Raw genomic sequence first — 13,617 nt, forward strand, 5'->3', positions numbered from 1 at the left:
TAGTTGTGAATAAAATACTTCTAGTGTAGCTAAATGAGTCTATTCTAGAAAATAAAGACTAAAATGATAAAATTTTGTACCTCTCCATCTGTATATATCTCTGTGTTTCTCATTACAGTTAAACCAACATTAATTCACACAGACATGTACGTTAATAGCATTGGCCCAGTGAATGCTATCAATATGGTGAGTTTCATATTAAAATTGTCTATTTCGTTAGCATGGAAGTAACAAGGAGCATGTCAATACAGAAGATTAGGTTTAATGGGTTATGGTCTCATTGAATTTCTAAATACACAAATGGAGGAAGCCAAACAGAAAAGAGGATATGTATTTCAACTCAAGAGGAGAGTGAAGGGCTGGGGTTGTGGCTGAGTGGTAGAGTGCTTGCCTAGCACACGTGAGGCACTGGGTTCAATTTCCCTACCACACGTGAGGCACTGGGTTCAAACTTCACCACCACATAAAAATAAAATAAAGATATTGTGTCCATCTACAACCAATATATGTGTGTGTATGTATATATATATATATATATATACATATACATATAGAGTATTCCATATTTTTTAGAAAATTGATGTTGTGGGGATGACGTATATATATATATATATATATATATATATATATATACACACACACACACACACATATTTATAAATATAAATAATGAAAGAAAGTGAAATAAGTCAGACTGAGAAAGTCAAGAGTTGAATATTTTCTTTCATATATGAAAGCTAGAGAAAGGGAGGGAAAGAAAGGAAAAAGAAGGAGGAAGGTTGAAATGTCAAAAAAAATTGAAGAGAAAATTATAGAACAAAGGACAGGGATAGATAGGGAGTAAGGGGGTATGAGGAAATACTGGGGAAGAGAATTATGCTATGCACATGCAAAAATACAGCACAAAAAACCCATATATAGAAAATGCATTAATTAAAATAATAATAATAATAATAATAATAAGAAGAAGAAGAAGAAGAAGAAGAAGAAGAAGAAGAAGAAGAAGAAAAAGGAGATCAGTAAAGAAAGGAGATCTGAGGGATCGAGGAGGGAAGGAAAGCTAAGTTACTGTGGAATGAGGCTGATCAAATTACATTATGTGCATATGTGAATTTTGGCATAATGAATGCAACTAATTATGTATAATTATAACGCACCAATAAAACCTTTTTACAAAGATTAAGTTCAACATTTTGGAAGAGAAATAAAATCTTTCAGATTTGTTTTTTTCTCTTGTAATTTGATGGTAAATATTGAGGACCTTTTGTTATAAAAATTAAATGTAATAGAAAATTAATTTTTATAAAATGTTACAATATTATAATTCAGCTACTGTATGTATACTTGACAATTGCTAATTACAAGAAAATAAAATAGAGTATTCCACTATTTTTTAGAAAATTGATGTTGTGGGGATGACAGAGTTTATATCAAATTAGAAACCTTTTTCAGAGAAAATAGTTCATTAGTTATAATAATGAATGTAACTTTGTTCTTCAATAAAATTTTCCACCCAAATCTGAAATGAGAAAGTATGCTGAGTATATAGTATAAAGAATGGGGTCAACAAGTTATGATAATATGTAATATTATTTAAATAATAATATAATCTAGTGTGATATTGGCACATTTTAAAAAGTGTTTACCAAGCTAGCAATAACAACATTCTGTGATGAAACTATAGGGCACCCCTGCATAGCCCATACAAATTCCATTGCTTACTTCACCATGAACCATTCATTTTAACATGTTACATTTTTTACAAATAAAATTCTCAAAATCCTTAGTTTCTGGTATAAATTTTAAATATTTAATAACGGGAATCTATAGGTATCAGTGTAGGCAGTTTATTTAAACTTAGAATCTTTGTTTTGTTTAGGAATTAGAGTCTCCAGAACTGACCCAAGGTCACAGTTTCTAAAATGCTGGTGTTAAAACTCAGATGTTTTCAGTTCTGTTTGATTTTTTTGTGGGATTTTTTATTTTGGGGTTTGTTTTCTATTTTGGTCAAAATATATCCAAAATTTTGGTACAGGAAAAGACACAAAACAGTGTAGATATTGTAAAATAAGCACATCTGGCAGTGCATATTCTCTAACAAATCAATGATTTCCCTGGTTCATTGTGTTTAACGTAAAACAGAGTGTTAGGGACTGGGCTGGGGAACGTGGGTGACTTTTTTCCCTATCTCTGACCATCTAAGAATACTAAGCTGTTTCTACTTTCTTTAATTTTCCCATCATAGACATAATTAAAATCAAGTTACAAAAAATTGTGAGACTTAATTAGGATTCATTATTAGGAATGATGCCAATATCAAATAATTCAATCTGTAGTTTATGGTAATAATAGTTTATTATTTGTTGTATTTACACATAGGTAGTTTATTAGATGAGATGTTGCATGAAAAGTATTTAGCCAGAGGACTAACATCAAATAAGTACCCAATGGAATAAACAAGAAAACAAGAATAAAAGGAGAGCAGCCTTGTGATTAAGGGCTGGATGGTGGCAATGGTGGTGATAAAGTTGAGAAGTACAGCATCATAGCATTACAGAGCTGGAGGGGCCTAAGCATGTATTGAATTGATTGCTAGTTTGTGAAAATGAGGGAAATGAGGCCCAGGGAGTAAAGGGTTTTCCACAAAGACTTCCACTAAATGTGACAGTCCCACTGGAACTTGAGTATTGTGACTCCAGGCCTAATGGTCTGAATTCCACAGCACCTTTGTTTTTCTTTGACTGAAGTTAATGATTTTTCTGGTTTAGTGACATATGCTTGAGGGGAATCATTATAGGCATTTAAGAATAGGCTTTGTGATAGAGATTAGTGCAATATTAGAAATGATTTTTATTTCATTAATTTCATCTTCTTTAGACAAAGCAAAAGCAGCTATAATAGTGAAAAAAATGAGTCACTTTTTATTGATTGTTTGCTGTCTGCCATGCATGTGTGAAGAACTTCATGTGCATTCACTTTTTCTATGTTGACAGGACCTGACTCCTTAGATTTCTTAGAATCTCCATTTTATTATGAGTTATCTGAAGCTCCAGTTTAGTACTGTTTGGGTATTCTAGACTTTGTTTCACTCTACAATAATGATTCTGAACCTAGTAAGTTTTGTTTCTTAGGAGATATTTGGCGATGTCTGGAGGTCATTTTTGGTGTCACAACTTGCTGGAGTTACAATGCAGTGGAGTGGTTGCTGCTGCTGTCTAGAATATAAAAGTAAAGAATGCTGCTAAACACACTATGATGCATGGGTCAGTTTTCCACAGCAAAGAATTAGCTGGCACTGCAAACTCTGTTGTCTAGACATGGGAAGCAAGGAATGATGTCAGGGCTCTGAACTTTTGTCAGAATATATTTATAAACGTCTTTTTAAAAAATAAAAATATAAAACTGCTTGCAAAAGATAATAGAGGCAATGGCCTGTAAACAAAGCTCTTGCTTTCTCTTGGAGTATTCAAAGCCAAGTACTTTCCTTCATATTGTCAATATGTGCAAGAATAAAATATGCAAAATATATTTTATTATATTAACATGTTCTGTGTTATCTATCTTTCTCTTTAAAACAGGAGTATACAATTGATATATTTTTTGCCCAAACATGGTATGACAGACGCCTGAAATTTAACAGTACCATTAAAGTCCTCCGATTAAATAGCAACATGGTGGGGAAAATCTGGATCCCAGATACTTTCTTCAGAAACTCCAAAAAAGCTGATGCACACTGGATAACCACTCCTAATAGGATGCTGAGAATTTGGAATGATGGTAGAGTGCTCTACACCCTAAGGTATTCTTTTGGAAAAGAAGCCCAGTAATCACTAGGGATATAACAAAAATCTACCACACTATCTTTATGAAAGAAAAAATAAAATTTCCAGCCCATATGAGGGTTGGGGTATCTGATGAAAATAGCATAGAACATCACCAAGTTTTTCTATCTGTTATCAATAATCTTCATTAAGGTTCTAATCATAGGCAGAACTAATTTTCTGTTAATAATGTAAGTACACTGTTTTCTTACAACTGGTATGAAATGTCTCTTACCTGTATGAGATCTTCTGACTTTTATACCATTCTTGATGTTTTGGATGTGAGTCCTGCTAATTTAGAAGATAGAAACTAAAGTAGTTATCTTGGGGACCACCACTTCTTGTGTTTGAATATGTCCTCATTTCTAAGGAAATCATTGCTAAAGGAGAAGATTTGATGTGGGAGCCTCCACACATTGTTTTTCTTTTAGCTGAACAATGGCAAGCACTTAGAATTTATTATCTTCCATCTCCCATCCCTCTTCCCTATGACATTGCCAAGGTTGTGTGACATAATTTATTATCTAGTTTAGGATTAGGCATCTTTTGGAAGAGTTGAAGAAGCCATTTTATATCTTCTGAATTTAGGATTACATAATATTTGGAAAGTTTTCTATGTAAATTACTTTATGTCATCATCTTAGTTCACTTTGTACTCACAGGCATTTAAAATATTATTACACTGAAGTTCCTCACTAGTGAGAGTACATTATTAAATAGTAAAATAGTACATATACTAAAGATTGATCTGGCTCTCTGTCTTGTTCACTGTTTGAACTGGGCAACTCTTCAGAAATTCTATCTATGGGAACTTGGAGATACCTATATGATAAAAAGATTCTTGGTTCTAGAAGACATCTCAAAGATTTGTGTGCAGAGTAAGCAAGATGTTTTTTACTAGGTTACACTTTTATTTAGATGAATTATGTGAGAACTGGTGGAAGTTACTGTGACCACCAGCAGTCACTGCACTATGCTACCCCACCCCCACCTCTGCTACAGTTGTGCAAACTTGTACCTTTCATTCCAGATTGTCTATAAAGTACAGATAAATATTCTTACCTTACAGAATTGTTATAAAGAGAAAATGGGGTAATACATAAAATGCTTAATATTGAGTCATAAATAGTAAATACAGCAGATGTTAAAATATTTTTATATATACTTTCAGTAAAAGAACTGGAACAATATGATTCTTTTACATATTAGTATCCTAGAACATCTAACTTCAAAATGATTCATATCACTTGTGATACATATTTTTATGCCTTATGTAATATTCAATTTACAAAATGAATACTTCAAAATAGTTCCAAAGCCTAAAGACTTTGAGTTAGATCAAATCAAGGAAAAATGACTACAACTGCAAAGGAAATTCATTGCATCTATTTTAAATTCATTCATCATGGGTTTTGTTAAATTAAAGATAAGGTAATAACTGGAATTAGAAACTAGTGAAAATCAAAGCCTGGTCCAATAAATTAGAACTTAGTCTAACTTTTGAACTATGAAGTCAGTCACACTGTCTCAAGTCTCTTTATCATTCTCATAACATTATACTCATTCTTTGACTTATTAATTTGAGAAATCATACAATAGTTAATTATAAAAGCTGCCTCAATATGTCACTCATAAGATTCAATTAAGGCTTGCATCATTGCCAGTCTATATATAGAAATGATTTTATTCTGGTTGCTTATCTATAATGAGCTGTGTGTGCAGGGGGTGAGAGTATGTGCACATGCATATGTCTGTTTCTGTGTATCTGCAATCTGTCTGTATCATTTTCAACTTTAATAATTCAGGTTTAATTTGGAGAGATAATACTAATAAAGTATCAAATTTAAGAATAAATTCAATTATGAATAAAACAGTCTTTTATTTGAATGACATGTAATTATGGAGTTGCAATGATTCAAACCTCCATCTCTAAAGACTGATAAACCTAAGCCCAAATATTAACCGTGTCACTAGTTATGTGATTTTGGACAAGTTCAAGAGCAATTAAGGCACATTTATCAAATGAGGAAACAATTCACTTTATCCAGCTCTTCTTAGACAATTTCAAATATATTTAAAGATTAGTAATTGCTCTATTACAACACTGAATGATGAGTCTCTCCAATTAAAAGTTATGCAATTTGAGAAATATTTAAAATAATTTTTATAAAAACATAACTTAAACATTAACATCAACTTAAACATTGATTTTTATATATATTTAAATAAAAGAATTAATAAATATGAAACTTTAAAAATTGTCAGCCCACCACCTATACAATTGTAGATTATATTCACAGTTCTTAAAAGGTGGTCAAAACATCTGGGCTCTTTTAAATCTTCTTCCTCCTGGAGTCCCAGTCTAGGACTTTAGACTAAAAGTCTGTATACATTAATAGACCCTCCAGATACAAACTAATTCATACTCACTGGCAAACATTTTTCTAATATGTCTGTGTATATGTATTCAATATGGATTGGCTATGATTTGATATTCCTCTTCTCTTTTAACATCCTATTTAATGAATTCATAGTGCTTTATTGTAAAAATGCATAAAAGTCCATTGTGAAACACAGTAATTTTTAAACTTACCTATAGCAATTTAAAGCTAACAGCTGACAAGCACTTACTAACAGAACATGCTGTTTTAATTAGCAGATAAGATCTGAGAATTCTCAGCATTCTTTTATATGCAAAGAGTAAATGAGCTTAAGTTCTTAAAACAGTTTGTTCTGTTAAATAAGTTAAATATATTCACTGAGCAATCTCATGTGTGCAATTAATTTGCAAAAATAAAAAATAAAAAAATAAACAAAACACAAAACTTAAGTGATCACAAATTTTGAATAAATGGAGTTGAGGCGAATGAGAGGCTAAGCTTTGGTCTGCAAAATTGCACACACATTTAGTCTCTTAATTTTTGACTGCACTTAGTGTTATGGATCATTTTGTGTTATGGATAGGGATGTGAGATACACTCTAGAAATCATGCTCATGTGCATTTAAAAAATCTTTCTATTTATTTTTAATATCTTTCTGTTTAGACTGACAATTGATGCTGAGTGCCAGTTACAGTTGCACAATTTCCCGATGGATGAACACTCCTGTCCCCTGGAGTTCTCCAGTTGTAAGTGTAGTCCTTCTGCATTCTGTATCCCATCTCATGTATAGTTTTTCTGGTTGCAATGTCAATCAAATGGGAAAATTGCAAAGAATTGCAAAATGGCATGAAGCTATGCCTCTGAGTTTGAAGATTTTGACAGGCTTTTAGTTTAATCCCAGTTTGTCTCAATTAGGCAGTTTCTAAAAAACAATTGATCTATTTTATCAGAAACTACAGATAGGTTTCACTGGAGTTCAAAGTTTTAATGAATTGGCAATGTTTGCTTGGACTCACAAAAAGAATGTTGCAGCACATTGCTAGTTAAGACCTACCACACAGAATTACTGTTTTATTGGTATAACATAGGTAAAATGCTTAGTATGCACCCTGACACAGTTAAACTCAATATGACTTCTTATTAACTGTTATTTTTACCAGATAATAAAGTTCCACGAAGCTTCATAACAAACCTAAACCAGATGAAGTTTTCATAAACTTCACAGGTACCTAAACCCAAGCAAGCAAACCTCAGTTTCCCTAAATGTTTGACTTACTTTAGTTCAGTATCTATATTAGGTCTCTTATCTACTACTCATTTTTGGTCTGCCAGTTAGACATGTTAGGTAGAATAAAAAAATGATTATGGATGAATTTTTGTATACTTACTTATGGTGCTGAACATCAAACCCAGGGCCTTGCAAATGATAGACAAGAGCTCTCCCAACAAATTCTCTCTCCAAACCAAAAAAAAAAAAAAAAAAAAACAAAAAAAAGAAAAACCAAATTCCATTATAAAACCTTTTTCATTGACAGTTGTTGCTACATATGTTCATTTAATCATCATTTATCATCATTTTTAACATGAGCTTTTCCATCTCACGGTAGATGGCTACCCACGTGAAGAAATTGTCTATCAGTGGAAGCGTAGTTCTGTGGAAGTGGGTGACACAAGATCCTGGAGGCTTTATCAGTTTTCATTTGTTGGATTGAGAAATACCACTGAAGTAGTGAAGACAACTTCTGGTAAGACCCACTTGAAAAGAATTTTAAATGACCCTTCTAGAGTTAAAATTCTGATATATATGGTTTGAAAGTATTTTCAATGTCTGTCTATAAATGATATTCAGAAAATTAATGAAGTGTTTTAATTTCCTAGAGAAAATTATAATTGCTTTTCTAGTAGAATAGATAAACCTAACTGTATTCTATCAATTTAAAGCAAATTGGATTCAAATTGGATTAATAAATTATTTACTAATTTGTTTAAGCAAAAGTGAATAGCAATTATTTTTAAAAAGAAAATATTTATTAGGTGTAAATTTATTGTTTCTTTTAGGAAATATGTTTTCTAATATATTGAAAGAGGAATATTTGAAATAATCCTACAGAGATAACGTACATTCCACAAATGCAGAAAAATGACTGTAGTGGATATAGACTCATTCTCCATTCAATAATTTAATATTTCAAACTGGCTTTATCAGTGGAAATAAACCAAGCTTTGGGTATTATCAAGTCTGGTCTCAAATCCCAACTCCATCAGTTATGAGCTATAGATGCTGAGCAAATTTATTGAATTTCTAAGGGATCAACTTTCCCAAGTACCCAAATATCGAAGATGGATAAAAAGAACCACTCTCAGGGATTCTCTGTATAAAAAAAAAGTGAAATGCTTAGAATAATGGAATAATACCTACCTGGCACTTAGAATTCAATCAATAGTAAGTGTTACCAAAACTAATTATGCTTATCAGGTATGCATGAGGAATAATGTGGTCAGCACTTTAGATTTTTCAATAGAAGCTAAAGTCAATGTTTTTACATGAAATCTTATAATTTATAATGTTATTATTTATTTGTTTTGAAATGCCAAGTGGTGTGGGTTAAATGTATTTCTAAACAAGAACTTTCTCCTGTGTGTGTTTAGTAGGAACTCTAAAATACTGAATGTATCCTCCATGCAGATGACTCCAATTATTCCTTTTAAGCTTATGTAAATTTAAATAGGTCACGATTTCAAATACATTGTATTCTCAAATTATTGTCTACTTAAGGCTTGTCATTAGAAACATATTTCCATGAGGTTAACAGATTTCTATGGATTTGTTCATACATACCTGTTTTTTCTAGAATTCACAGGACATATTTTTGGGCTAAGTTGGAATAGACATTGGTCTATTGTATAGAGAAAAGAAAATTTAGGGCCTATATAAAGATAAAAATTCAAGATTCTGCTTTTAAAAATACTATTCTATAAATCATAGAGTTTTTTGGTCCTGACACTGTTTTCAGCATTTGCAAGTTTCTTCTCAAGGCTCTTATTCTGCAAAAAAAAAGAAGCAGAAAGGTCAAGTAATGCTTGAGTATATTTTTGAAAGGTGGCCTTCTGTTCCCTTATTCACAGGAAATCCTGGCCATCAAGTACTAGAACAATCTTTCCTTTGGTTTAGAAAAACAAATTAAAAAAGAGGTTCAGGATTGCCTTAGAGCTGTAGTCTTCCATCTGTGAAAGGAAGTGCAAAAATAATCTCCAATCCTCTGTGCTTCTAGAATGCTGTATATTTGTATTTCTATAATTATTCTAGTACCCTAAAATAGAACCCACAAACTCATGACAAGTACATTTTTTTGTTTAGTCATTTGGGGCCCAGAGTAGCACTAAGACCAAATGACAGAAGCAGAAGGGTTGGCTTTACTTCATAGGGTTCAGTGTGACTCTCCTCTCCATGTTCCAATGGAGAGTGATAGAGGACATTTACTGATAATTAGGAGATAATGCCAGGAAAAAATTATCCCCTTATTGTAAGTTTAGCAAAGAGAATTGCCAAGCTCCCACAAGGCTGTTCATCCTTCTGAGGAAATAACAATGAAACAGTATTGAAAACATACTCGATTTCATACCCAGTATCTTCACTTACCAGAATTCATCAACTTCTTTATGAATTTTACTATTATCGGTAGGCTCTACATTTGTTCTCTTTTGCCGTTCCTTGTTCTTATTGGTTTATATTTTGTACACTATTTCAATGACCACTATAAAAAGAAAGGGATGAATTAAAAACTAGCTCAGATACTGACTTATATGAGAGTTCATTTTGTAACCACTGGGAGTCTTTGTTGGATATTTTGTTTGATTTTTAATGCCATTTTTAACTTTGCATTAGTGCTCTATAACTAGTTAATAGCTATAAAGAATACATATTTATAAGTTTTGTGGAAATTATCAGAAGTCCAAGTTATAATGCTTTTGAATAAAGGTCATTATCATAAAGTGATTTTCTTCTAGGCTTGTAGAGAATGTATCTCCCTTCAAGAAGCCTCTGTTATAACTGGACACAAATATTGCCTAAAATGCAACATAGCTCTTTGCAGGGTTTTCTGATCTTCATTCATTCAAGCTTAATAAAATCCAGTCACCTAAGTGGTAACTGTACTTCTTGTTCCTTAGTGTATCAGAAGACTCTGTTGTAAACGAACTGATTGCAAGGAGTCCTGAGATCAAACAAAGAGGAAGACAGATCTAGAATTATACAGGGTATAATTTGTTTGGGACTTCCCGACAGAAGAATGGCTAAGGGCAGCAGAAAGACCAGTGGTTACATGTGATGTGGGGCAGGTGGAGGGGCTTATTGAATGGTGAGGATGAAATGATGTTAGCCAAGCCAGAATGTACCTGGTTTCTCTCAAACTAATGTCAAGAACATCAGACACATTCCTGGAGCTGACAGCACCGGAGTCTGGTGGTAAAGCTCCATGTCTGACGGTAATGGCGTTTATTTATAGCATGCTGGGAAACTATGCTGGGGGGAAAGAGACCAGAGTTGCTACGGGTAACCATGGCAGGTACAAGGCCAGGCACTAATGGTCAGGTTTATCTTTATCTCTGTATTTAGCCCTTTCTTTTTTCTTTACATTGATAGTTTTAGTAAAATAATCTTTTTTATTATATTAAGACAATAAGTGAAAAGCCAGAACCAACTGACAAATTTCAAGTGTGTCTATTTGTGTTGACCAGATGAAAGATATTGAATGTAAGAGAAAGAGAGAGATCACAGATATAGCACAAACTAATTAGTATCCAAGTAAAACATTCTCTTTGATATAATTAAGATAGAAGGAGCATTTCATAGGAAACAATTTTCTCATCAGGTAGTTTAATGCTACTTGAAAGTCATTTCATTCACCACCTGGATCACCTCCTTCACTATCAGTTTTATCTGTACTACACTTGAGAAACATATTTCCTTGGGGGTGGACAGATAGTCCATGAGAAGATCCTTAATTCAGTGTCAGTACATAAGAACAAATTCTGGATCCAGGATTTCTCCTGCAAACCAGCATCTCTCCCTGACTATTCTATATCTGGCAAAAGCAGCACCATTGCCCCAGCGAGCCAGGCGTGAACACTAAAGAGTCATGTGTCTGCCTCCCACATCTAATGAATCATGAAGGCACTTATGCCTCTGAAAAATCTTGTGTAACTGTCCTCTTTCCAGTTGCTACTGCCACTGTCCCAGTTCACAATTTTGTTTGTTCTCATCTGGACTATGTCAGAGGCTTATGAAGCTATGTCCCTGCTGTCAGTCTTCCTTTTAAGGTCCATGCCCTACACAGTAACCACAAAGGCTAGCACATTGCTGCTCACTAACTACATGCATCCTAAAACACTTTGTGAAAATGACCTACTTTAATTTTCAAACCCAGCCATACCTACAATTATCAACACAATGGTCTCATCATCGATGAGGAAATTGAGACTTTCAGGGATCCATTTATTTGCAGGGATCTTGTGCAAGGTCTGGGGCATGAAATCCAGTGATCTGCTTTCAGACACATCATGTAATCATTCTAGATTTCACTACCCCGGGGTCCAATGAATCCCTGGGTACAACTTTCATCAGATGTCAAATATCCAGTAAGTTGGATTAAACACAAGCTTTTATTTCTAATACATAAGAACCTGCTCATCACTTTTCAGCACTGTTTCCTGTACTTTCCCAGATGTGACAGAACTTTAATTAATATTTTTCTGAATTTAACTGACCAATAATATCCTCATATTTAATCATGACTCTTTTTTCTCTCTCTCTCACTTGTGTGACTTTTTAATTCATCCATACCTTCCTATTGTTATGACCTAATGACACCTCCGCAATGAGTCCTTCACTTATCTTAACAGCAAAACAGTTCAGAACTATTACTAAGAACATGAACTTTTAAACATAATTGCAGTTACTTGGGCACTTATTTTACTCCACAATCTCTGACCCTTTTGGCCAGTAAATGTGACAATTTTTTGAATAAAGCTTCCATATTATCTTTAGCCATGCATCCAAAGCACCTGTGCTTCATGAAACAGCTTTATAATTTTTATCATACTCATCTATATTAGCTATTATTTTCTTCCCTTGTTGTATTTAACCTACATTTTGGACTTACATTCCATATGTTAGTCATATTTTCCTAAATTCTACTACAAGAAATATATAACATATGAAAATTAAAAAAAAAAAACCCTCTGTGCATCACTAAATTCATCTTCCCCTTCACCAGTGCATACAAATACAGTTTTAGGAATGCCAGCTTCAAGGATGAAGTCCCTGGTCGTTGCCTGATTTTTAAAATATCTACTACCTACTCCTTATCTTCAAACACTATTTGCCATTCTCCCACTCTACCATCTCCCTTCCTGCAATTTCCTAGAGAGGTTGCACACCTACTCCAGTCTCTGCACATTTTAATTCCATTATTCAATGCCAACTTCAAGTCCACTCTTTTGTGCCTGCATCAACATATACACCCAGGGAAATAATACTCAAAATAGAAAAAATATTCTCACTTTTAAGACTGTGTTTGAATTTACATATATTTAGAAACTAAGAAGACTCATTCTTTTTTATTTTAATTAGGGATATATGATAGCAGAATGCATTTTGATTCATTGTACACAGTTGCAGCACAACTTTAAATTTATATGGTTGTACACGATATAGCGTAGCACCATATGTGACATGTAACTAGAGTAATGATGTCCACCTCATTCCAACATCTTTTCTACCCCCATGTCCCCTTCCCATCCCTCACTCCACTTTACCCCACCAAAGTTTCTCCATTTTTCTCATGCCTCCCCCCCATTATGGATCAGCTTACACTTACCAGAGAGAACATTCAGCCTTGGTTTTTTAGGATTGGCTTACTTCATTTAGCATGATATTCTCCAACTCCATCCATTTACCTGCAAATGCCATAGTTTTATTCTCTTTTAATGCTGAGTAATATTCCTTAGTGTATTTATACCACAGTTTCTTTATCCATTCATCTATTGAAGGGCATTTATGTTGCTTCTGCAGTTTAGCTACTGTGAATTGAGCTGCTATAAACATTGATGTGGCTGTGTTACTACAGTATGCTAATTTTAAGTCCTCTGGGTATAGATTGAGGAATTGGGATAGCTAGCTGGGTCAAATGGTGCTTCCATTCCAAGTTTTCTAAGGACTGTCCATATAGCTTTCCAGAGTGCTTGCTCCAATTTGCAGTCCCACCAGCAATGTATGAGTGTGCTTTCCCCCCCACATCCTCACCAACACTTATACTGTTGTTTGTATTCTTGATAACTGACATTTTGATGTTCATTTCTCTAACTACTAGAGATGTGGAACATTTTTTCATATAATTGTTGATCAAATATATAT

General features: G+C 33.4%; 1 protein-coding gene across 2 annotated transcripts in view; it reads left to right on the top strand.

The window, feature by feature from the left end:
• Gabrg2 (gamma-aminobutyric acid type A receptor subunit gamma2) overlaps nucleotides 1–13,617 on the top strand; it is a 90,324-nt gene that overhangs the window by 29,110 nt on the left and 47,597 nt on the right. For both annotated transcript variants that reach the window (XM_046426265.2, XM_046426262.2), the window contains exons 3-6: nucleotides 119–186; nucleotides 3,579–3,799; nucleotides 6,867–6,949; nucleotides 7,811–7,948. In XM_046426265.2, the coding sequence (XP_046282221.1) occupies nucleotides 119–186; nucleotides 3,579–3,799; nucleotides 6,867–6,949; nucleotides 7,811–7,948 (510 nt within the window). The remainder of the gene's footprint in view (nucleotides 1–118; nucleotides 187–3,578; nucleotides 3,800–6,866; nucleotides 6,950–7,810; nucleotides 7,949–13,617) is intronic.

The sequence above is a fragment of the Marmota monax genome, unplaced genomic scaffold (genome assembly GCF_021218885.2).
Source record: "Marmota monax isolate L192 unplaced genomic scaffold, Marmota_monax_Labrador192_F-V1.1 WCK01_AAM20220418_F8-fsc00246, whole genome shotgun sequence".
NCBI classification, from domain to species: domain Eukaryota; kingdom Metazoa; phylum Chordata; class Mammalia; order Rodentia; family Sciuridae; genus Marmota; species Marmota monax.